Source organism: Ooceraea biroi, chromosome 10 (assembly GCF_003672135.1).
Source record: "Ooceraea biroi isolate clonal line C1 chromosome 10, Obir_v5.4, whole genome shotgun sequence".
Taxonomy (NCBI): domain Eukaryota; kingdom Metazoa; phylum Arthropoda; class Insecta; order Hymenoptera; family Formicidae; genus Ooceraea; species Ooceraea biroi.
The window spans coordinates 7,172,220-7,196,421 of NC_039515.1; the positions used below are offsets into that span (position 1 = coordinate 7,172,220).

General features: G+C 39.9%; 4 protein-coding genes across 6 annotated transcripts; 2 read left to right on the forward strand and 2 right to left on the reverse strand.

Annotated features, from left to right (window-relative positions):
* Positions 1 to 352: 352 nt before the first annotated feature.
* LOC113562818 (E3 ubiquitin-protein ligase RNF185-like) lies at positions 353 to 2,536 on the forward strand (the record flags this gene model as incomplete). The annotated part of the gene is made up of 2 exons (XM_026973316.1): positions 353 to 566; positions 789 to 2,536. Coding segments are annotated over 2 exons (312 nt in total), but the record flags the coding sequence as incomplete, so codon positions are not given.
* A 2,168-nt stretch (positions 2,537 to 4,704) lies between these two features.
* Positions 4,705 to 7,499, reverse strand: LOC105287040 (selenoprotein M). 2 transcript variants are annotated; one of them, XR_895384.3, is made up of 5 exons: positions 7,245 to 7,499; positions 6,939 to 7,009; positions 5,517 to 5,586; positions 5,212 to 5,444; positions 4,705 to 5,134 (listed from the first exon to the last, which is right to left on the reverse strand). XR_895384.3 is itself a non-coding variant. In XM_011352427.3 (4 exons), exons 1-4 carry the CDS (start codon positions 7,356 to 7,358, stop codon positions 5,337 to 5,339), a joined length of 363 nt encoding a protein of 120 aa, XP_011350729.1. In that variant the 5' UTR covers positions 7,359 to 7,499; the 3' UTR covers positions 4,705 to 5,336. The 2 variants fall into 2 exon arrangements, 1 of the variants encoding a protein (XP_011350729.1); XM_011352427.3 differs by having other exon boundaries at positions 4,705 to 5,444.
* A 485-nt stretch (positions 7,500 to 7,984) lies between these two features.
* On the forward strand, positions 7,985 to 11,349 carry LOC105287042 (pre-mRNA-processing factor 19). Its single transcript, XM_011352428.3, has 8 exons — positions 7,985 to 8,088; positions 8,558 to 8,707; positions 8,815 to 9,092; positions 9,206 to 9,400; positions 9,486 to 9,641; positions 9,715 to 9,945; positions 10,103 to 10,443; positions 10,727 to 11,349. The coding sequence occupies exons 1-8, from the start codon at positions 8,070 to 8,072 to the stop codon at positions 10,869 to 10,871; spliced, it is 1,515 nt and encodes a 504-aa protein (XP_011350730.3). The 5' UTR covers positions 7,985 to 8,069; the 3' UTR covers positions 10,872 to 11,349.
* A 145-nt stretch (positions 11,350 to 11,494) lies between these two features.
* Positions 11,495 to 24,150, reverse strand: LOC105287043 (sulfotransferase 1C4). Of its 2 annotated transcripts, none has more exons than XM_026973508.1 (6): positions 23,462 to 24,150; positions 22,943 to 23,042; positions 13,186 to 13,381; positions 12,983 to 13,109; positions 12,324 to 12,418; positions 11,495 to 12,047 (listed from the first exon to the last, which is right to left on the reverse strand). In XM_026973508.1, the coding sequence occupies exons 1-6, from the start codon at positions 23,682 to 23,684 to the stop codon at positions 11,736 to 11,738; spliced, it is 1,053 nt and encodes a 350-aa protein (XP_026829309.1). In that variant the 5' UTR covers positions 23,685 to 24,150; the 3' UTR covers positions 11,495 to 11,735. The 2 variants fall into 2 exon arrangements, with proteins under 2 accessions (XP_026829309.1, XP_026829310.1); XM_026973509.1 differs by having other exon boundaries at positions 23,474 to 24,139.
* Between the last annotated feature and the right edge of the window lie 52 nt (positions 24,151 to 24,202).

Below are 24,202 nucleotides of genomic sequence, written 5' to 3' on the forward strand. Positions count from 1 at the left end.
GGCAAGAACTTCAACTCTTTGATCGACATAAAAAACCACCTTGAGGAGTTTTTCGCCGAGAAACCTAAGAAGTTCTGGAGAATGGAATCTTCCAGTTGCGTGAAAGATGGACAAAGGTTGTGAAACAAAACGGTGCATACATAAGTCAATAAATATTTATCGACATAAAAAAATGTTGCCTTTGAATTTTCCTTCAAAATCGGCACGAACTTTCCGGACGACCCAATATAACTAAAGTGATATAATATGTTAAATTATGTTATCCGCTTATCGAGGATACGAAGGATATCTCGTGAAGTGTCGGATCTGTTCTCTCTTTAACACTACGCGTCACATTATGCTGTTAATGTGAACGGCATTGAATCTCGAAATCAACCGGAACCGATCTTGTTTCAGGAATAACGTGCCACCACGCCCAGCCGGTCAAAGATCAGAGCCAGAAGCCAACGTAGGCTTCTCTGGTTTCGGCTTTGGCGACGGCTCCTACATGTCATTCGGCATCGGCACTTTTCCGTTCGCTTTCTTCACGTCAACTTTCAATTTCAGCGATACACGACCAAGCGCAGGTACGCGACGTATTGATTTAGAATTTTAGTGATTTGCATTGGATCAGTGGAGACATTTCCCTCGTTCGTTTTTTCCCCTAGACACATGAACATACTAACTAATAAATATAAGAAAATGTGATGTTTTTATAATAATCGAAATCGTTGGAGAATTATTTCTACAAAGAAGAAGAGAAATACGTAGATATACTAAATGATAATTGTGAGTAAATTAACTTACAGCTCCCAGAGGCACGCCGCAATACGAGGAGGAACAGTTCCTGTCGAAGATATTTCTGTGGTTAGCAGTGATATTCATCGCTTGGCTGCTGATGGCGTAACATTGCTCCTAAATCACACACCAGTCTGCCCTGTAATCTTTTAATGCTTATATAACTACTTATACCTAGTTATCTCTGTTCTGTCCGCTCATGATGATGATAATCGCAATGTTACATCGCTCTTTGGTTTTCGCAAAATTATTTTTGGAGAAGCAAAACAAAGGAGAAAATACAAATTCACCTGTGCGCCTTGTCGTGACGCTTAATCTCTAAACTTAATCGCGATTATAATATATTTTTCTTCTTGTCTTCGAAGTCGGAATAAAACAAGAAAAAGAAGGATACATGCATTTGGTATCGGCCGCACAATTGTTCGAGAACGCGATTTGATGCGCTTGTTCGCACGTGAAATATCTCGAGCAGGACAGCTTTTCTACGATTTCGACAGCTTTGATATTTCAGTGTCATTCTTTCTCTCTTGTGTGCATGCGTGCGTGTATGTGTGCGTACATACACGCGAGGTCTCCCAGCCTATTGAGCTAGCTCTAACGCTCGTACGGAAGTAGAGTGGGTTTTAACTCGCTCTACTTCCGCGGTTTGAACCAAACGGTCCTATGTATCGCTTTGCGACCTTCGCAGTAACAAGAATTGTCAACTGATCAAGAAAATCAAAGCGCGTCTCGCGCGCCGAGGCAATAAACGCGGCAGCAACAGCAGCCGATCTTTAGCCGCGACAAAGGGAGGGACAACACGTCACTGGTATCCTTCTCTAATTGTCTTTAACAGGTCACGTGCGCCCAGAGTCGTTCGCCCCGCCTACTGTCTCGACGCGCCTAATTAAGATTTGCAAATTTTAATTAATAAGAATTCATAATCTATTCTTACGAGATAGTCTGGAGCATGTATTGTAGATAATACTATCTGATTGGCTACCAAATATATCTTAAGGTCATATTTAAGATGACTTTAATACAAGAAGACTATGAACTGTCCCCTTTTATTGTTGCAAAGATCGCGAAAAAATACGTATAGGACTTTTTAATTCAACTCGTTTTGTTCTAACTCCATACGAGCGTTGACTAGATATGGTGGTTTTCCAGCAACGACACAGTGCGACACAGCGTATCATTCTGTCTTTGTTGTTCGCTGGTATTGAAAGAAGATAGAATGATACACTGTGTCGCACTGTGTCGTTGCTGGAAAACCCACATTATGGAACAGCCTACGTGTGTATGCATGTGTGTATATACAAATTATATACAACCCGTAGAAAAGAGAGCTCGCAAAGCCGCTATTTCGACATATTTAAGCAAGAAAGAGATATGTAATTTAAGGATACGAGACAAGGGATATTATTAATATTATTAAGGTGAATTGCGCGGATTTTTTGCGAAAAAACCGCGCAAGAAGCAAGAATACGAAAAAGGCGGAAATTTGAATAATGTATATACATGAATATAATCTAGAGTTTAAGTTAAGATAATGTATACATGTTCGAGAAGGACAATGAATTGTAATATACGTGCAATATGAAAGATAAATATCGTGCTAACGTCATCAGCAATGACTTGGCATAATTCTCATCCGACAATCCTTCATTTTCAGTTCTGTCGTGGAACATCCTTTTCATTTAGGCATTTCAGGGTATTCAGGTATGCGTTTAACCTTCTCGTATTTCTGATTGCCGAGAAATAAAATACGAATAATTTACAATCTTCATCATTTATTTATACGCACCAATTGTGCGTCCCAAAATTTTACATAAATAAAATTTCACGTATAAATATATAATTGCATGTACATATAACACAACATATACAATTACATTCCACGTATATGCAATGAATACAATGAAATTATTGCAACAGTAAATACAAGTTTTAAATGCGAAGATATAATTATATATTAAGGAAAATATTACATCTTGATTCGTTCACGAATAATCATTTGGGATCGTTTGTCTTAAGGGGGGAGCCTGCTTTAGAACGCTGAAAATAAGGTATATTTTACGAATTGTTTTTGGAGAAACTATACAGCGGATCATTATAAAACTTTGATGCATTTATTAGTACATGTTTAAAGATAAAAAAAATTATTTCTTGATTTGAATATATCGCTTGTAGAGGTCGTCCTGCAGAAATCTTAGTGCAGCCGCGTCGCCGGCATTGCAAATTGCTGAGCATTCTCCTGCCTCCAAATTTCGTCTAAACTGAAAAATTGAAATATCTTCTCGTTATTTATGAATTCCCATCGTCGATGAACCAAAGAGAGAAGAAAAAAGTTGAAAAGTGCCAAAAAGGTGGAGCTTAGAACACAAAAGTACGATTTTTAGGCAAAGTTGTTGAACTTTTTCATGCAAAAGTAATTGTTTACCTTAATGTTTTTATGAATATTAAAGGTTCATCGACGATGGGAATTCATAAATAACGAGAAAATATTTCAATTTTTCAGTTTGGATGAAATTTGGAGGCAGGAGAATGCTCACCAATTTGCAATGCCGGCTGCACCAAGATGCCTCCAGGACGACCTCTACAGGCGATATATTCAAATCAAAAAATGATTTTTTTATCTTTAAACATGTACTAATAAATGCATCAAAGTTTTATAATGATCCGCTGTAGTTTCTCCAAAACAATTCGTAAAATTATACCTTATTTTCAACGTTCTAAAGCAGGCTCCCCCCTTAAGGGGATGCTGGAGTTGCTAGTGAACTATTTTTTCACTATAGCGATGGTAATTGCAGTTTCGAAAATTCTCTTTATTGCTTGTGCAGAATAAAAAATCCTTTTCCACAAATGAAGTATAGATAGAAAGAAAGTCCGCTCTACAGGACTTTATACTCAAAATGGCAAAAAGTTAAAAACTTGCATTTGTCTTTTCTAACTTTGTTCCATTTTGAATATAAAGTCCTGTAGAGCGGACTTTCTTTCTATCTATACTTCATTTGTGGAAAAGGATTTTTTATTCTGCACAAGCAATAAAGAGAATTTTCGAAACTGCAATTACCATCGCTATAGTGAAAAAATAGTTCACTAGCAACTCCAGCATGCCCTTAAGGGGGGAGCCTGCTTTAGAACGCTGAAAATAAGGTATATTTTACGAATTGTTTTGGAGAAACTATACAGCGGATCATTATAAAACTTTGATGCATTTATTAGTACATGTTTAAAGATAAAAAAAATTATTTCTTGATTTGAATATATCGCTTGTAGAGGTCGTCCTGGAGAAATCTTAGTGCAGCCGCGTCGCCGGCATTGCAAATTGCTGAGCATTCTCCTGCCTCCAAATTTCGTCTAAACTGAAAAATTGAAATATTTTCTCGTTATTTATGAATTCCCATCGTCGATGAACCAAAGAGAGAAGAAAAAAGTTGAAAAGTGCCAAAAAGGTGGAGCTTAGAACACAAAAGTACGATTTTTAGGCAAAGTTGTTGAACTTTTTCATGCAAAAGTAATTGTTTAACTTAATGTTTTTATGAATATTAAAGGTTCATCGACGATGGGAATTCATAAATAACGAGAAAATATTTCAATTTTTCAGTTTGGATGAAATTTGGAGGCAGGAGAATGCTCACCAATTTGCAATGCCGGCTGCACCAAGATGCCTCCAGGACGACCTCTACAGGCGATATATTCAAATCAAAAAATAATTTTTTTATCTTTAAACATGTACTAATAAATGCATCAAAGTTTTATAATGATCCGCTGTAGTTTCTCCAAAACAATTCGTAAAATTATACCTTATTTTCAGCGTTCTAAAGCAGGCTCCCCCCTTAATTAATCGCGCACCGATCTGCTCTGAAATTCTACTGAAGTTTAATCGGAAGAGAACGCTACGTGCAATCGCGAGACTACCTGCAGAAACACGCGCTTTGGACATCTCCTTAAAGTTATTTAATATATTATGCATTTAATCTAACATTATTAACTGTAATGGTACATCTGGTAGTACACATTCGTAAGTTCATACAATTATTTTGATCTTGTTTTGATACGACGAAACTCTGTCGCGCGCGGGAGAATTAAAGAATTAGAAGCAACGGATTACATGCTGTAACGTAAAAATCCATCGTACCGTCGATCTAGTGTCGTTATCACAGATTGCAGCTCACGGGGGGGGGGAGGTATGCAGCTTCTCTCCTCACCAATTGCATCAAAGAAATAATAGCAATCGACGAAAGAGAATAACTTGTGCGTAATAGAAGTATCCTGAAAACGATCGTTACTTCGTGCGACGCGTGCAGTTTACATTGGAAATACTGTCGGACGTGACTTCTGCGCTTTGGATATCCACAACGTGTGCGTTTACCTAGTTAGTTTTAGGGAAAACTGTTATTAAGTACAAGTAATAAGACAAAGAGATAAAGAATCAGAATTCAACTTAACGATTTTTACGATCGAGAACGACTCTTCAGAGGAATAAGTCCCCTCCCTAACAATTATTATTTGTGACCAGTTGCGACCAGGTTAATTTGTTCCTTAGGACGAGCGTGACCGAACCATTGGTGGATCTACATCTCGTCTTTATTGTCTTTGGACTTTTTGCTGAAGCCTTTGGAGACTAGCAGCTCGTTGCACTCTTGCCGAGTCAAGCTAGAGAGCACCAGTCGCTCGATTTCCTGCGGTAGTAGCGGAAAACGTTAATGGTAATATGTCATACTTGATTATATGAGCTACTTTAATTGACGTACCTCTTCATGGTCATTAAACAGCACGAGTTCTGGTACTGCACCTTGGATATGTTTAAATTCAACGTTGTCGCTGGTCACACATTAAGGAAACTCTTTACATTATTCGAAATACGACACAACAAATAACGGTTTGAAAGGAGATTTTGTTCTTGCTTTTTTTAATATTTATATTCATTTATTTATGCTTTGATATAAACAGGTTTTTAAAAAAGTAACTTATCTGATTTTAATAAGAATTGACAAGTGCCAGAAACGCGCGATAATTAATAACGAATTTTGCTTATAATTAATAAATCAAATTAAATAAACTATGTATTATATACAGAATAAACATTTATACGGCATAAAAAATAAGGTACTTTTATATAAAAGACAAATAGTTCTTCCACATTAATATTTTACGTATTTTATGTTCTTGCATGACTTTATGTTATGTATGTAACAAATAATAATAAAATGTTCAGTGAAAAATATATATTAGAGGAGAATCCCCTATCATGAGATATGCTCCTAATACGAGATAATGGAGTTTCTGCTAAACTAGTGAGCACTATCTGTTAATTCCACCATAAACTTATTACTCTTGATGTAAAATGTATTTAGTGAAAAATTCATTGTTCGTTATTGCGTTTAGCTTTTGCAAGAAAAGGTTTGTGAAATTGTGAACATGTCAAAGGAACTTGAGGTAAGTCTTGAAACCTTGTTTATTACATAATAAAGAAATGGTTGGCAATAAATTCAGTGTGCAATGATAGAGTAGAATCGTAGTAACAGGAAAATACGCGATTTGTTGAATTGCTTAATTGTAGAAGTTAGATTTCATGATCGCGAAACCGCTAGGCGCGTGGCTCGTATAATGAGATATTCAGGGTCCTCTTAATATGAGATAATTATTGCTCGAATATGAAGATTATGTAGTGTAATAAAAAGAAAGAAAATACTACGTTAAGGTTAAAGAAAAGTTAATACGAATTTATATTACGAATTTTTGTGTATTTAATTTTTATAGAATCTGACTATGGAGGTTAGAGAAACGAGGAAGCGTCGACAGTGGAATCGTGAAGATTTGGCGAAGGCTGTGGCAGCAGTATTTTTATAAAAATATCTAATAAAGTTTTTTAATTGCAATACTGATGTATTTTGCACTTTTAACACCGATTTCTCGAGGTATCTTATATTAGGAGCACACTTTCTCGATCCCGCGTAAAGCTCTTTTTTCAAATTTGTTTAATTTTCAGAAAAAATAATATTTAAATTCGATTTTTCATTTCACCAACCTAAAGCTTATCAAATTCTCTTCAAGATAACGTATTACATTTGTAAATTCTGCCTATGGATTTCCTTACATTCGGCAACATCGATATGGTATCTCTTAATCGGGGACTTTCCTCTACCACACTAATACCTCGGCATAAAGGATACTATTGCGGCAAGTCCTCGAATATGAACTGTTTGACGTCTGGCAGCCGGTTAAGCGAGCAACCCTTGCAGCTCTGAAAATGTACGAAGAAAAACGTTAGCATTATCGTAACGTGACGATCGACGCGAGACACAAATGCGATGACTAGGCTCGTAAGATTTCGTTCAAACGATAGGCGCTTGTCACGCAATAATGATCGTGTCGCGATTACGAGAACGCAGGAATCAGCTGCGTGAACGTGAATTTTCCGTTGAATGATTGCCGCGGGAGGGTGCAAGAAATTTAACGTAAATGCGAAACCGCCTTACCTCGACTCTCGCGGATGCATAGTAAGGACTCGCAAAACTCGCGAGAGGAGCGAGAGCGATGGTAAGCGCGAGCGCGATCGCGAGAAGATAGCTGACAGCCGCAGTAGACGCCATGTTCGACACTCGATTTCGGCGTAGGAAGCGGAAACCGCCGCTTCCGACTAACTAGATCGCTTTGCTTTTTTTCTCGTGAAAATTGCGCTTATTATCGGGGCATCTATCACGTAACTTTTCCCCTAGGATGGAAAATGAAAAATGAAAATTTCTTCATCTCAGCAGCAAATCATAACGCAAAAGTTCACGCGAAATTTTCATTTTTCATTTTCCATACTAGGGGAAAAGTTACGTGATTAGATGCCCGGGTCTATTTGTCTAGTTACATTTTCGCCACTTCCGTCCTATCTTCAAAACTCTCTCCATTGTACTCTTTTTCGAATGATTTATGAGGTCAATATATATTTTATCGAGCATAAGGAGTAAAAAAGCATCGCACGGCGTTCATGAAAGTCGGCCTAAAACTCTGACATTTTATGTAATCTCGATTTCTGAAATATTTTCATTCGTAATCTTCTGTAATTCTTGTGTTGTTTTGCTGCGGATGAAATTGCTGCATTTGATGCGCTCGATGCTTTTTCACAGCAACACTTTGACAATTTACGAACGACGCGCCGCGACGCGCGTCTCGAGATTAATCGAGATGAGAAACGATAATCGACGGAGCAGTCTTGCCAAAGGACCGCTGTTTTCGCGCATGCGCGGCGGCCCATCTGGCGAGACTGACGAGCAGTAATAAGCGCGCGTCGTCCGGCGTTGTAGGCGTGGAAAATGGCGCTGTGCTGTGCAAGTGAGTATTCGCAAACGTGCAAAACGATTTATGAAAAAGTCGGTTTCCCTTTTAATCTCTGTCCGTAATCTGTAAATTTGCACGACGACAATAACTTAACTAAGAGATCGACATAGCGCTGGGAAACGCGAAGTTCCACGCCGGTAGAGTCGGCGGACATAACCTATAATATAAAACTACATTGCTGACAAACTTTAATTAATATGATAAAATATGACAAGTCGTTGTAAAGAGAGAATTTCATAAAGCATACAGTTAAATTCATCGCGCGGAATATAACCATTTTAAATAACATTTATTTGATATATTTGTATCAATTATTGCTGCATATTGTTTCAACTATTCGAAAAGATTTATAGTCAATATATCGAAATCTCAATGTAAATGAAGCTAATTCAAAGAGTTGGAAAAGATTATTAACAGTTGTTATCATTAATATTAAATCTAAGTTAAAAATATTAATTTATAGTTTCCAATGAGGTGCCGGAGCACCCAGTTATATCACCTGTCTCAGGCTCGATATTCGAGAAACGACTTATCGAGAAGTATGTGACTGAGAATGGAGTGGATCCTATCAACGGCAAGGAGCTCACTGTTGAACAGCTCATTGATGTCAAAGGTATTTTTTAATCTTATTTCTTTCATACTTGTATGTATATACACATACATACATACAGATATGCTTATAGGATCATTGATATACTCAACAATTGTTTTTTTTTATAGCGAGTCCAATTGTCAAGCCGAAACCGCCTAGCGCAACTTCTATTCCTGCGATATTGAAAAATCTGCAAGACGAATGGGACGCCGTTATGTTACACACGTTTACGTTGCGACAGCAGCTTCAGGCCGCCAGACAGGAGCTGTCCCACGCTTTGTATCAGCACGATGCAGCTTGTCGCGTGATCGCTAGATTGACTAAGGAAGTTACCGCTGCCAGGGAAGCTTTGGCCACTCTCAAACCACAGGCTGGAATTGTTCAGCCGACTGCAATTCCACAGCCAGTACGTTATCGTTGTTCTGTGTATCAAAATATTTCTATATGTTACAAATTATGTACGTACGTTCTGCAATTTTAATTGTACTGGCAAATGACTCGCGCTTCCCTCTTCCTCAGGCTGTGGCAGTGGAGGCCGGCGGCACTGCCGCTCAACCGATGGAACAAGCCGGTATTACCGAGGATGTGATTCAGAAGCTTCAGGAGCGCGCGACCGTTCTCACTCAGGAACGAAAGCGACGTGGACGATCAGTGCCGGAGGATCTGATGCCGCAGGACAACATTCGGTCGTTCCAGACTCTTGCGTCTCATCCTGTTAGCATCTCCTTTATTTGTTGTATTTTTTTAATTAAAAATTTATCGAATTAAGTTGCTATTAAATATTTACGTGTGGTTCCAGGGACTTCACTCTGCCAGCGTGCCCGGAATCCTCGCGCTCGATATTCACAGTGGTGACACCAGCAAGATTCTAACGGGTGGCGCTGACAAGAATGCCACTGTGTTTAACAAAGATACCGAGCAAGTGGTTGCTATTCTGAAAGGACACACGAAAAAGGTGCGGAATTGTCTTGATTATTTCTTTTCACTGCTTCTTTGTAACATTGAGAATTTTCCTTGATCTTTTCCAGGTTACGCGAGTCATTTACCATCCGGAAGAAGACGTAGTGATGACCGCGTCACCTGATACGACGATTCGCGTGTGGAACGTCGGTACCAGCCAGACGACTTTGCTGCTCAAGGCTCACGACGCTCCGGTCACCGGATTATCCCTGCACCCGACCGGCGATTATCTACTGAGCTCGTCTCTGGACCAACACTGGGCTTTCTCGGACATACGCACTGGCAGATTGCTAACTAAAGTACGTTTCAAACGAATCCGGTGTACCCTTATATTACATCAAAAAGCTGCGCTAAGTCTACAAAAACTATTCTAGGCAGGAGCAAATTAATTTCTGTGCTTTAATTTATTTCTGTATAAAGATGCGATAAAAGATGTACGTGCTCGAATTGTTTAAGGTGGCCGGACAAGTGGGGCAACCGTTGACCACGGCACAATTCCATCCTGACGGCCTGATCTTTGGTACTGGCACGGCAGATTCACAAGTGAAAATCTGGGATCTGAAGGAGCAGTCGAACGTGGCAAACTTCCCAGGTCACACTGGTCCGATCACGGCTATCAGCTTCTCCGAAAATGGATACTACCTGGCAACGGCTGCGGAGGACTCGTGCGTCAAACTTTGGGACTTGCGCAAGCTGAAGAACTTCAAGACACTGCAGTTGGAGGAGGGTTACGAAGTCAAGGACATTTGCTTTGACCAAAGCGGCACATATCTGGCCGTGGCCGGAACGGATGTCAGGTAGAATATTAAATTTTATTAACTTAACAATCATTACTACATAATAACGACGATAATTAAGTAGTTATAAATTTAGAAAAAGTGGAGGTCGTTAAAAAATTAATCTTTTAGTGATAGGCGGACATGTAAAATATTTTACATAAAATTTTAGTATTATTTGATTATGATTATGATCGAAAACTTTTTTAAAATTGTTTTAGAAAACGGGTTTCGAATTTATGATGATCATAACTTAATGATGTATGTTGATTTAAAATTATACTGCCTACATTATCTTTTTCAGGGTATATCTCTGTAAACAATGGCAAGAACTGAAAGTCTTGAACGATCACACGGCGGCAGCCACCGGTGTTCGCTTTGGAAAGCACGCGCAATACATTGCCTCCACCAGTATGGATAGAACACTGAAGCTCTACGGATTATCGTAAATCTCTAGAAGTAAACAAATTTTTGTTATTTAATATCCAATTAGGTTACTCCATAATGTATCTAACAAACTCGAATAATCTTGACTTAGTTTTTTGAGTTTCACAAATTTCTTGAATTCTGACTCGATGACTAAACGTGATAAGTTTGAAGAAACAATGATCGCTACATAAAGACTCTCAGCAAAAAAAGAAATGTACAAAGCGTGAATATTCGTAAGGTCCATTTTATGCTTCACATTTAAAGCAGATTTTATGTATTATAGATCGAAAAAGCGTGTTTTACCCGAGCTTTCTGCTCGATCTTTCAAGTGCGAATTTTTCGATTCAATCGTAAAATCAAAAATGTCACTTTGTTCTATGCAGTTTTTGTTTGCGACTCGAACAGAACGCGATCGTTCAATGACGAGAGATATATTTGTAATCCTTAAGTCACACATGCGACTTCTGGAGAATAAATATTTTATACAGTAGCAGCATATATGTACGTCTCCATTTTATATATGATTTCTTTTTATCTCATTTCTGTTCAAAGCATCATACAAGTTGCCAGATTTCGCGCAGCATATCAAGAGATCAAATAAAATTTAGAAATGACTTCGTAACGAAATGATAAAATCATGATTTAACTAAGCCATCTGTAGCAAATGTTTATTACTTGTATTAATCATTTATATTGCTCTTATATAACATATATATGTTTATAAGATTATTTAATTATCCTAAGTGATTTATGAATCGAATTATCTCTAGCATTATCCTTAAATATACCTTACATCCCCTTCAAATTTAAATATACTTGTAAAATTAAACGATAGTATTTTATTCTAGATTCAGATATCCGATTAAGATCTTTTCGACGATTCTTCAATTCCTCTTGTCTATATTGTTGTTGAAGAACGGAAAACGCAGATCGGTGTCTCGGAGATTCTCCTCGATCCACTTGTCTGCCTCAGCATCCATCTCCGGCGTGAACATGTCCCTCCATCCTCCGCTACCGCCCTTTCTGACAAAATTATCAGCCAGTATAACGTTGCAATCCTTCAATTCGGAACTGTTGACCATTGGATTGTTGCGGAAATTTTTGATGTTTAAAAAATCGACCACTTTATCTATCTGCTCGTCGGTGTAAGTTTTACCTAGCAACTTTGCTACTTTCTTGATTGCTTTTGGGAAATCCTGTAAATTATTTAACGTTTTTTTTTCTTTATTAACGTCTCATGCAGATAAGAAGACAAAGACGCAGAAAAATATTCTATCATTGATTACTAATTGCTTTACTAATAACAAAACTTCTTGAGAATTTTAAAAATCTTGTACAATAGCTAAAGTATGACGAGAAAAAAGAAAGTAAAGTAGTTTACAATGCGACATCCGGCATCCATTTAAGAATAAAGAAAAAGAAATAATTTCATGAATGTGATTTATTTAATATATTGCGTTAATAATGCTTACTTGCATCATTTCTTCGTAAAACATGAACAGTAGATTTGGATGGTCCTTAAGCGCCCAAGCCTCTTTCAAATGAGCCCAGTACGGGCTCCAAGGTGCTTGAAAAAATAATTCAAAATTCTTATTAGATTTATTAAGAGAGATTTCGACCAGAAAAAGAGCGAAAAATACAAGACGAATGCAAACTCTTGTCGCTATTAGAAATATGAATAGCGATGTATGACATACATCGCGTGAGAATTGAAATTATACACTCGCAACCTTTTACTTGCCTCGCTTGAATGATTGCAAACATTTATCCTGTGAATTCAGATTTTTTCAGAATATATTCCTTTTCCTACCACAATTTGTTTTAAATAATCGATAGATATTCGAAAAGTTGTTTTGTTGAAGGATTATAAGCACGATATTACTATTTACGATTAAGCAGAAGACAGCACGTGCGTTTTTGCAATCTCTGATAAAATTATAATTATGATTCAGATTATTCAAATTATATTTGTCATTCAACCTGTCATTAAACACAAAACTCACGCATCTTGGAATTTTAAGTATCTAATCTATTTATATTATTTATTATAATTATACTTTTGATATAACAGATATCTCTTTAGAATGAAATGCAAAGATCGTATGTGATTTCTATTTATTTTTCTACTTACTGAGATCATTCCGAAAGTAATTCCAGAAGGTAACGAAGTCGCCAATGTACTCTTGCGTCTTAATCGCTCGGTTTAGGTGATACCAGGAGACCGCGACGTCCTTTGGATTGCGTGCCACGTAGACGATCTTTGGGAAAAGCGCTATGAAGTCAGATGACAAGACCGGAACTTGCCGGTGTGTTTCTGCAATTTTCTTCTATTACCTTACAACCAACGTCCAAAATTCCAGGTAGCATGCTAAAGGGAAAGTGGCTTTTGATGAATCTGGGTGACGATATCGAGGCGATGACCTCATAACCGGGCTTGCCCAACTCTCGGCATAGATGCTGCTTTTTCTCGTCACCTTTGTTCATCTCCACAAATTCCTGCGTCACTTCAGGATGATTGTACATGCTGAATCTGGAGAGTTGCAGGGAGAGAATATGTCTAAATATCTATTACGCATCTTAACAAGATAAAAAAAAGAAGACATCGCGGGAGCATCTACGATATCTAAAAATTTTAATTAAAATACATAACTACCCAGATAGCCAAGTCTGCCGAAAGCAGATGATGCCAACTATCTGCTATCAACTATTGCCAGCCAAAAGACAACAAATTTGATACAGAAGTTGTTATTAACGATTACTTCGACAAATTGGTGCCAGAAATGTAACAGAGCTTGCTCGCAAAATCTAAGAACAGATTGGCGGCAGAAACGAGCAGAATCTGCAAACATGGCTTGAAGTCGGATTGTCGACAGAAACCGAGCAAGATTTGCGCACGCGGAATCTAACGGCAGATTGGCAGCAGAAACCGAACAGGATCTGCAGCTTTTGACAGTATTCAAATTTACACGGCTATGGATATGTGTTTTCGCTCCGCACCGCTATGCGGTGCACGCGTCGAGTTCTTACTCGATGTTAAGATTTAGACTAACAGTTATATAAGTTAATATACGCGCCTTGGCACGATAATATTAATTTTTCTGAAAATGTTTGCACTTGCGGCACAGAGGCTCCCATGGACAGCGTCCACGTAGTTCACGCACGCCACGAGCAATCTGAAGTTCGAAAGCAAAATTCGGACTTCAGATTAGAATAAATTAACAATAAGAGAGAGATTATGCAACGAACTGTCAGAAAGACACATCAAGCCAAATGTACTTTAATTTAACAAACAAACAAATGCGTTCTTTTAACACATGGTAATATAAAATGCCAATTTATAGTGTGTTAAAAGTAAACACGTGCTTTGATATATCGTGAATATGAATGGCCAAAAGCTGCAGATTCTGTTCGGTTTCTGCCGTCAATCTGCCGTCAAATGTTAACAGATCCTGCTCGGTTTCTGCCGCCAATCTGCTGTCAGAGTCTGTTAGCAGGCTCCGCTGGCAGATCACTATCCTAACGCGGACATACCGGATGCCAATTTGCTATCAACTCCTGCAGTAATCTGTTGCCAATCTGCTGGCAGATTGCACACATTTTGCTTACCCGGATAGCCAAGTCTGCCGAAAGCAGATGATGCCAACTATCTTCTATCAACTATTGCCAGCCAAAAGACAGCAAATTTGATACAGAAGTCGTTATTAACGATTAATTCGACAAATTGGTGCCAGAAATGTAACAGAGCTTGCTCGCAAAATCTAAGAACAGATTGGCGGCAGAAACCGAGCAGAATCTGCAAACATGGCTTGAAATCGGATTGTCGACAGAAACCGAGCAAGACTTGCGCACGCGGAATCTAACGGCAGATTGGCAGCAGAAACCGAGCAAGATCTGCTCGCGCGGAATCTAACGGCAGATTGGCAGCAGAAACCGAACAGGATCTGCAGCTTTTGACAGTATTCAAATTTACACGGCTATGAATATGTGTTTTCGCTCCGCACCGCTATGCGGTGCACGCGTCGAGTTCTTACTCGATGTTAAGATTTAGACTAACAGTTATATAAGTTAATATACGCGCCTTGGCACGATAATATTAATTTTTCTGAAAATGTTTGCACTTGCGGCACAGAGGCTCCCATGGACAGCGTCCACGTAGTTCACGCACGCCACGAGCAATCTGAAGTTCGAAAGCAAAATTCGGACTTCAGATTAGAATAAATTAACAATAAGAGAGAGAGATTATGCAACGAACTGTCAGAAAGACACATCAAGCCAAATGTACTTTAATTTAACAAACAAACAAATGCGTTCTTTTAACACATGGTAATATAAAATGCCAATTTATAGTGTGTTAAAAGTAAACACGTGCTTTGATATATCGTGAATATGAATGGCCAAAAGCTGCAGATTCTGTTCGGTTTCTGCCGTCAATCTGCCGTCAAATGTTAACAGATCCTGCTCGGTTTCTGCCGCCAATCTGCTGTCAGAGTCTGTTAGCAGGCTCCGCTGGCAGATCACTATCCTAACGCGGACATACCGGATGCCAATTTGCTATCAACTTCTGCAGTAATCTGTTGCCAATCTGCTGGCAGATTGCACACATTTTGCTTACCCGGATAGCCAAGTCTGCCGAAAGCAGATGATGCCAACTATCTTCTATCAACTATTGCCAGCCAAAAGACAGCAAATTTGATACAGAAGTCGTTATTAACGATTAATTCGACAAATTGGTGCCAGAAATGTAACAGAGCTTGCTCGCAAAATCTAAGAACAGATTGGCGGCAGAAACCGAGCAGAATCTGCAAACATGGCTTGAAATCGGATTGTCGACAGAAACCGAGCAAGATTTGCGCACGCGGAATCTAACGGCAGATTGGCAGCAGAAACCGAGCAAGATCTGCGCGCGCGGAATCTAACGGCAGATTGGCAGCAGAAACCGAACAGGATCTGCAGCTTTTGACAGTATTCAAATTTACACGGCTATGAATATGTGTTTCGCTCCGCACCGCTATGCGGTGCACGCGTCGAGTTCTTACTCGATGTTAAGATTTAGCCTAACAGTTATATAAGTTAATATACGCGCCTTGGCACGATAATATTAATTTTTCTGAAAATGTTTGCACTTGCGGCACAGAGGCTCCCATGGACAGCGTCCACGTAGTTCACGCACGCCACGAGCAATCTGAAGTTCGAAAGCAAAATTCGGACTTCAGATTAGAATAAATTAACAATAAGAGAGAGATTATGCAACGAACTGTCAGAAAGACACATCAAGCCAAATGTACTTTAATTTAACAAACAAACAAATGCGTTCTTTTAACAATGGTAATATAAAATGCCAATTTATAGTGTGTTAAAAGTAAACACGTGCTTTGATATATCGTGAATATGAATGGCCAAAAGCTGCAGATTCTGTTCGGTTTCTGCCGTCAATCTGCCGTCAAATGTTAACAGATCCTGCTCGGTTTCTGCCGCCAATCTGCTGTCAGAGTCTGTTAGCAGGCTCCGCTGGCAGATCACTATCCTAACGCGGACATACCGGATGCCAATTTGCTATCAACTTCTGCAGTAATCTGTTGCCAATCTGCTGGCAGATTGCACACATTTTGCTTACCCGGATAGCCAAGTCTGCCGAAAGCAGATGATGCCAACTATCTTCTATCAACTATTGCCAGCCAAAAGACAGCAAATTTGATACAGAAGTCGTTATTAACGATTAATTCGACAAATTGGTGCCAGAAATGTAACAGAGCTTGCTCGCAAAATCTAAGAACAGATTGGCGGCAGAAACCGAGCAGAATCTGCAAACATGGCTTGAAATCGGATTGTCGACAGAAACCGAGCAAGATTTGCGCACGCGGAATCTAACGGCAGATTGGCAGCAGAAACCGAGCAAGATCTGCGCGCGCGGAATCTAACGGCAGATTGGCAGCAGAAACCGAACAGGATCTGCAGCTTTTGACAGTATTCAAATTTACACGGCTATGAATATGTGTCTTCGCTCCGCACCGCTATGCGGTGCACGCGTCGAGTTCTTACTCGATGTTAAGATTTAGCCTAACAGTTATATAAGTTAATATACGCGCCTTGGCACGATAATATTAATTTTTCTGAAAATGTTTGCACTTGCGGCACAGAGGCTCCCATGGACAGCGTCCACGTAGTTCACGCACGCCACGAGCAATCTGAAGTTCGAAAGCAAAATTCGGACTTCAGATTAGAATAAATTAACAATAAGAGAGAGATTATGCAACGAACTGTCAGAAAGACACATCAAGCCAAATGTACTTTAATTTAACAAACAAACAAATGCGTTCTTTTAACAATGGTAATATAAAATGCCAATTTATAGTGTGTTAAAAGTAAACACGTGCTTTGATATATCGTGAATATGAATGGCCAAAAGCTGCAGATTCTGTTCGGTTTCTGCCGTCAATCTGCCGTCAAATGTTAACAGATCCTGCTCGGTTTCTGCCGCCAATCTGCTGTCAGAGTCTGTTAGCAGGCTCCGCTGGCAGATCACTATCCTAACGCGGACATACCGGATGCCAATTTGCTATCAACTCTGCAGTAATCTGTTGCCAATCTGCTGGCAGATTGCACACATTTTGCTTACCCGGATAGCCAAGTCTGCCGAAAGCAGATGATGCCAACTATCTTCTATCAACTATTGCCAGCCAAAAGACAGCAAATTTGATACAGAAGTCGTTATTAACGATTAATTCGACAAATTGGTGCCAGAAATGTAACAGAGCTTGCTCGCAAAATCTAAGAACAGATTGGCGGCAGAAACCGAGCAGAATCTGCAAACATGGCTTGAAATCGGATTGTCGACAGAAACCGAGCAAGATTTGCGCACGCGGAATCTAACGGCAGATTGGCAGCAGAAACCGAGCAAGATCTGCGCGCGCGGAATCTAACGGCAGATTGGCAGCAGAAACCGAACAGGATCTGCAGCTTTTGACAGTATTCAAATTTACACGGCTATGAATATGTGTCTTCGCTCCGCACCGCTATGCGGTGCACGCGTCGAGTTCTTACTCGATGTTAAGATTTAGCCTAACAGTTATATAAGTTAATATACGCGCCTTGGCACGATAATATTAATTTTTCTGAAAATGTTTGCACTTGCGGCACAGAGGCTCCCATGGACAGCGTCCACGTAGTTCACGCACGCCACGAGCAATCTGAAGTTCGAAAGCAAAATTCGGACTTCAGATTAGAATAAATTAACAATAAGAGAGAGATTATGCAACGAACTGTCAGAAAGACACATCAAGCCAAATGTACTTTAATTTAACAAACAAACAAATGCGTTCTTTTAACACATGGTAATATAAAATGCCAATTTATAGTGTGTTAAAAGTAAACACGTGCTTTGATATATCGTGAATATGAATGGCCAAAAGCTGCAGATTCTGTTCGGTTTCTGCCGTCAATCTGCCGTCAAATGTTAACAGATCCTGCTCGGTTTCTGCCGCCAATCTGCTGTCAGAGTCTGTTAGCAGGCTCCGCTGGCAGATCACTATCCTAACGCGGACATACCGGATGCCAATTTGCTATCAACTCTGCAGTAATCTGTTGCCAATCTGCTGGCAGATTGCACACATTTTGCTTACCCGGATAGCCAAGTCTGCCGAAAGCAGATGATGCCAACTATCTTCTATCAACTATTGCCAGCCAAAAGACAGCAAATTTGATACAGAAGTCGTTATTAACGATTAATTCGACAAATTGGTGCCAGAAATGTAACAGAGCTTGCTCGCAAAATCTAAGAACAGATTGGCGGCAGAAACCGAGCAGAATCTGCAAACATGGCTTGAAATCGGATTGTCGACAGAAACCGAGCAAGATTTGCGCACGCGGAATCTAACGGCAGATTGGCAGCAGAAACCGAGCAAGATCTGCCGCGCGGAATCTAACGGCAGATTGGCAGCAGAAACCGAACAGGATCTGCAGCTTTTGACAGTATTCAAATTTACACGGCTATGAATATGTGTTTTCGCTCCGCACCGCTATGCGGTGCACGCGTCGAGTTCTTACTCGATGTTAAGATTTAGACTAACAGTTATATAAGTTAATATACGCGCCTTGGCACGATAATATTAATTTTTCTGAAAATGTTTGCACTTGCGGCACAGAGGCTCCCATGGACAGCGTCCACGTAGTTCACGCACGCCACGAGCAATCTGAAGTTCGAAAGCAAAATTCGGACTTCAGATTAGAATAAATTAACAATAAGAGAGAGAGATTATGCAACGAACTGTCAGAAAGACACATCAAGCCAAATGTACTTTAATTTAACAAACAAACAAATGCGTTCTTTTAACACATGGTAATATAAAATGCCAATTTATAGTGTGTTAAAAGTAAACACGTGCTTTGATATATCGTGAATATGAATGGCCAAAAGCTGCAGATTCTGTTCGGTTTCTGCCGTCAATCTGCCGTCAAATGTTAACAGATCCTGCTCGGTTTCTGCCGCCAATCTGCTGTCAGAGTCTGTTAGCAGGCTCCGCTGGCAGATCACTATCCTAACGCGGACATACCGGATGCCAATTTGCTATCAACTTCTGCAGTAATCTGTTGCCAATCTGCTGGCAGATTGCACACATTTTGCTTACCCGGATAGCCAAGTCTGCCGAAAGCAGATGATGCCAACTATCTTCTATCAACTATTGCCAGCCAAAAGACAGCAAATTTGATACAGAAGTCGTTATTAACGATTAATTCGACAAATTGGTGCCAGAAATGTAACAGAGCTTGCTCGCAAAATCTAAGAACAGATTGGCGGCAGAAACCGAGCAGAATCTGCAAACATGGCTTGAAATCGGATTGTCGACAGAAACCGAGCAAGATTTGCGCACGCGGAATCTAACGGCAGATTGGCAGCAGAAACCGAGCAAGATCTGCGCGCGCGGAATCTAACGGCAGATTGGCAGCAGAAACCGAACAGGATCTGCAGCTTTTGACAGTATTCAAATTTACACGGCTATGAATATGTGTCTTCGCTCCGCACCGCTATGCGGTGCACGCGTCGAGTTCTTACTCGATGTTAAGATTTAGCCTAACAGTTATATAAGTTAATATACGCGCCTTGGCACGATAATATTAATTTTTCTGAAAATGTTTGCACTTGCGGCACAGAGGCTCCCATGGACAGCGTCCACGTAGTTCACGCACGCCACGAGCAATCTGAAGTTCGAAAGCAAAATTCGGACTTCAGATTAGAATAAATTAACAATAAGAGAGAGATTATGCAACGAACTGTCAGAAAGACACATCAAGCCAAATGTACTTTAATTTAACAAACAAACAAATGCGTTCTTTTAACAAATGGTAATATAAAATGCCAATTTATAGTGTGTTAAAAGTAAACACGTGCTTTGATATATCGTGAATATGAATGGCCAAAAGCTGCAGATTCTGTTCGGTTTCTGCCGTCAATCTGCCGTCAAATGTTAACAGATCCTGCTCGGTTTCTGCCGCCAATCTGCTGTCAGAGTCTGTTAGCAGGCTCCGCTGGCAGATCACTATCCTAACGCGGACATACCGGATGCCAATTTGCTATCAACTTCTGCAGTAATCTGTTGCCAATCTGCTGGCAGATTGCACACATTTTGCTTACCCGGATAGCCAAGTCTGCCGAAAGCAGATGATGCCAACTATCTTCTATCAACTATTGCCAGCCAAAAGACAGCAAATTTGATACAGAAGTCGTTATTAACGATTAATTCGACAAATTGGTGCCAGAAATGTAACAGAGCTTGCTCGCAAAATCTAAGAACAGATTGGCGGCAGAAACCGAGCAGAATCTGCAAACATGGCTTGAAATCGGATTGTCGACAGAAACCGAGCAAGATTTGCGCACGCGGAATCTAACGGCAGATTGGCAGCAGAAACCGAGCAAGATCTGCGCGCGCGGAATCTAACGGCAGATTGGCAGCAGAAACCGAACAGGATCTGCAGCTTTTGACAGTATTCAAATTTACACGGCTATGAATATGTGTCTTCGCTCCGCACCGCTATGCGGTGCACGCGTCGAGTTCTTACTCGATGTTAAGATTTAGCCTAACAGTTATATAAGTTAATATACGCGCCTTGGCACGATAATATTAATTTTTCTGAAAATGTTTGCACTTGCGGCACAGAGGCTCCCATGGACAGCGTCCACGTAGTTCACGCACGCCACGAGCAATCTGAAGTTCGAAAGCAAAATTCGGACTTCAGATTAGAATAAATTAACAATAAGAGAGAGATTATGCAACGAACTGTCAGAAAGACACATCAAGCCAAATGTACTTTAATTTAACAAACAAACAAATGCGTTCTTTTAACACATGGTAATATAAAATGCCAATTTATAGTGTGTTAAAAGTAAACACGTGCTTTGATATATCGTGAATATGAATGGCCAAAAGCTGCAGATTCTGTTCGGTTTCTGCCGTCAATCTGCCGTCAAATGTTAACAGATCCTGCTCGGTTTCTGCCGCCAATCTGCTGTCAGAGTCTGTTAGCAGGCTCCGCTGGCAGATCACTATCCTAACGCGGACATACCGGATGCCAATTTGCTATCAACTCCTGCAGTAATCTGTTGCCAATCTGCTGGCAGATTGCACACATTTTGCTTACCCGGATAGCCAAGTCTGCCGAAAGCAGATGATGCCAACTATCTTCTATCAACTATTGCCAGCCAAAAGACAGCAAATTTGATACAGAAGTCGTTATTAACGATTAATTCGACAAATTGGTGCCAGAAATGTAACAGAGCTTGCTCGCAAAATCTAAGAACAGATTGGCGGCAGAAACCGAGCAGAATCTGCAAACATGGCTTGAAATCGGATTGTCGACAGAAACCGAGCAAGATTTGCGCACGCGGAATCTAACGGCAGATTGGCAGCAGAAACCGAGCAAGATCTGCTCGCGCGGAATCTAACGGCAGATTGGCAGCAGAAACCGAACAGGATCTGCAGCTTTTGACAGTATTCAAATTTACACGGCTATGAATATGTGTTTTCGCTCCGCACCGCTATGCGGTGCACGCGTCGAGTTCTTACTCGATGTTAAGATTTAGCCTAACAATTATATAAGTTAATATACGCGCCTTGGCACGATAATATTAATTTTTCTGAAAATTTTTGCACTTGCGACACAGAGGCTCTCATGGACAACGTCCACGTAGTTCACGCACGCCACGAGCAATCTGAAGTTCGAAAGCAAAATTCGGACTTCGGATTAGAATAAATTAACAATAAGAGAGATTATGCAACGAACTGTCAGAAAGACACATCAAGCCAAATGTACTTTAATTTAACAAACAAACAAATGCGTTCTTTTAACACATGGTAATATAAAATGCCAATTTATAGTGTGTTAAAAGTAAGCACGTGCTTTAATATATCGTGAATATGAATGGCCAAAAGCTGCAGGTTCTGTTCGGCTTCTGCCGTCAATCTGCCGTCAAATGTTAACAGATCCTGCTCGGTTTCTGCCGCCAATCTGCCGTCAGAGTCTGTTAGCAGGCTCCGCTGGCAGATCACTATCCTAACGCGGACATACCGGATGCCAATTTGCTATCAACTCCTGCAGTAATCTGTTGCCAATCTGCTGGCAGATTGCACACATTTTGCTACTCACTATATACTCTATAACAAGTTATTCTAATATAGAAATAAATATCTTTTGAGACGTCCCGTTTCACAGTTTTAATTAGAATGTATTATGAATAAACATATCTATAATTATATAGAGACATATGTATAACGTGCGAAAACCATTATTCAACAAGTGGCCTTCGCACGCATACATATCTACTTTTAAGCGAACGCATGTGCACATAAATTACAGCATTTTCCATCTACTGCTATATAACTGTCAACACGTAATAGGCGATTGTCACGCGATGTAATGTGACATCGCACAAGCTAGTTCGTTCATCATAATACGTGCGGTAAACAATCTAATGAAAATTATTGCGGATGCTGCATCCAAACGGAACGGAGCAATTAAAATACGATACGCTTGTGCGAAATTTGTGCCGGATGCACGAGTGCGTTTATTTTTGTGCAAGCATATTTTCCGCTGTACTAACTCGAGAAAGGGAAATCTCTCAGCAAGCAGATTCTTTTTCGCCGTGTCAAAGTCCAAATTATTTGATAGCAGCCAAACTAGTTCTTGCGTCCAAGTTGTACCTAAAAAAATAACGCTATCTTATCATGTGTTAATGAAGATATCACTATCAAAATGATAAATGGATAACTAACACAAATAATTTAAAAAGCTATTTTATTAGCACATTAATTAAATATCATGCAAAAATCAAGAGGTCATAAGTGAGGGACATTAATTAGAAAATGTTATAAAATTAGGATATATTTTTAATATATCCTAATTTTAAATAAATAAAATAAATATAGGATTTATTTTTAAAAAATATATTTAAATATTTTCACATGATCTTTATTTCTCTGTCCGCATTATTTAATTATATTATAATTAAATTTTATTTGTAGCAAGATAGTAATGTAGATAATCCTATAATTTAATTGTCTATTGCATATCTATCGCACTGGAAATGTTGAAATGAAATAGATTACTATTTGTACGCAACTTCTCGTCACACCTGATCTTGGATAAGAAAGAACCCATGTATCGTCCGGCCGAGCCTTGAAATTATAAAATCCGGCGCCCTGTTCCGTATATCTGTACGGGAAGAAGTATTTTTTCGGGCCGACCAGTACCCATCCGGTCCTCTCGCCCTTGAACACCTTCAACAACTCCGCCGTCTTCTCCTTCGGTAGAAGCTCATACTTAGGAAGCTGCTGGGCTGTCATCCTTTCCAACCGATTCCTCGACTTAATAGTTATCACTAGTTATCGTAATTCGTGATTACGACGAACGGTGGATAGTTCGGCAGCTACTTCAGCGGCTTTACCGCTCGAGTCTTTGAACGCGGAGTGGACTCGCGCGTTCTCTCCTGTCCGTCAGCGGGTCCTCCTCCGTCCTTCGCTCCGATTGCCGCTTCTCATCGTTCCCCAATCACTACTATCAAGCGTTTCCGCACGCGTGCCGGCGACGAGACAAATCGTTCTCCGCGGATCGATACCGACAAGTTATGAATTAAAGAAACGGTCTGTACACTTTCTGATGGTGACTTGATTTGAGCTGAGCAACGATGACCCTGATACTCGACGATATACAAACTGAAAGTACCGTAAAGTATTCTTGCCTGCCTGTGTAATCACTATGTACTGACTTTTTTGTTTGTTTTGACCAAGACAATCGTCTTCAAAACTGCCTCGCTTCGCCTTGTGCCAAGAATCGACTGACGGCCCATTCCAGTCCGTTCCAT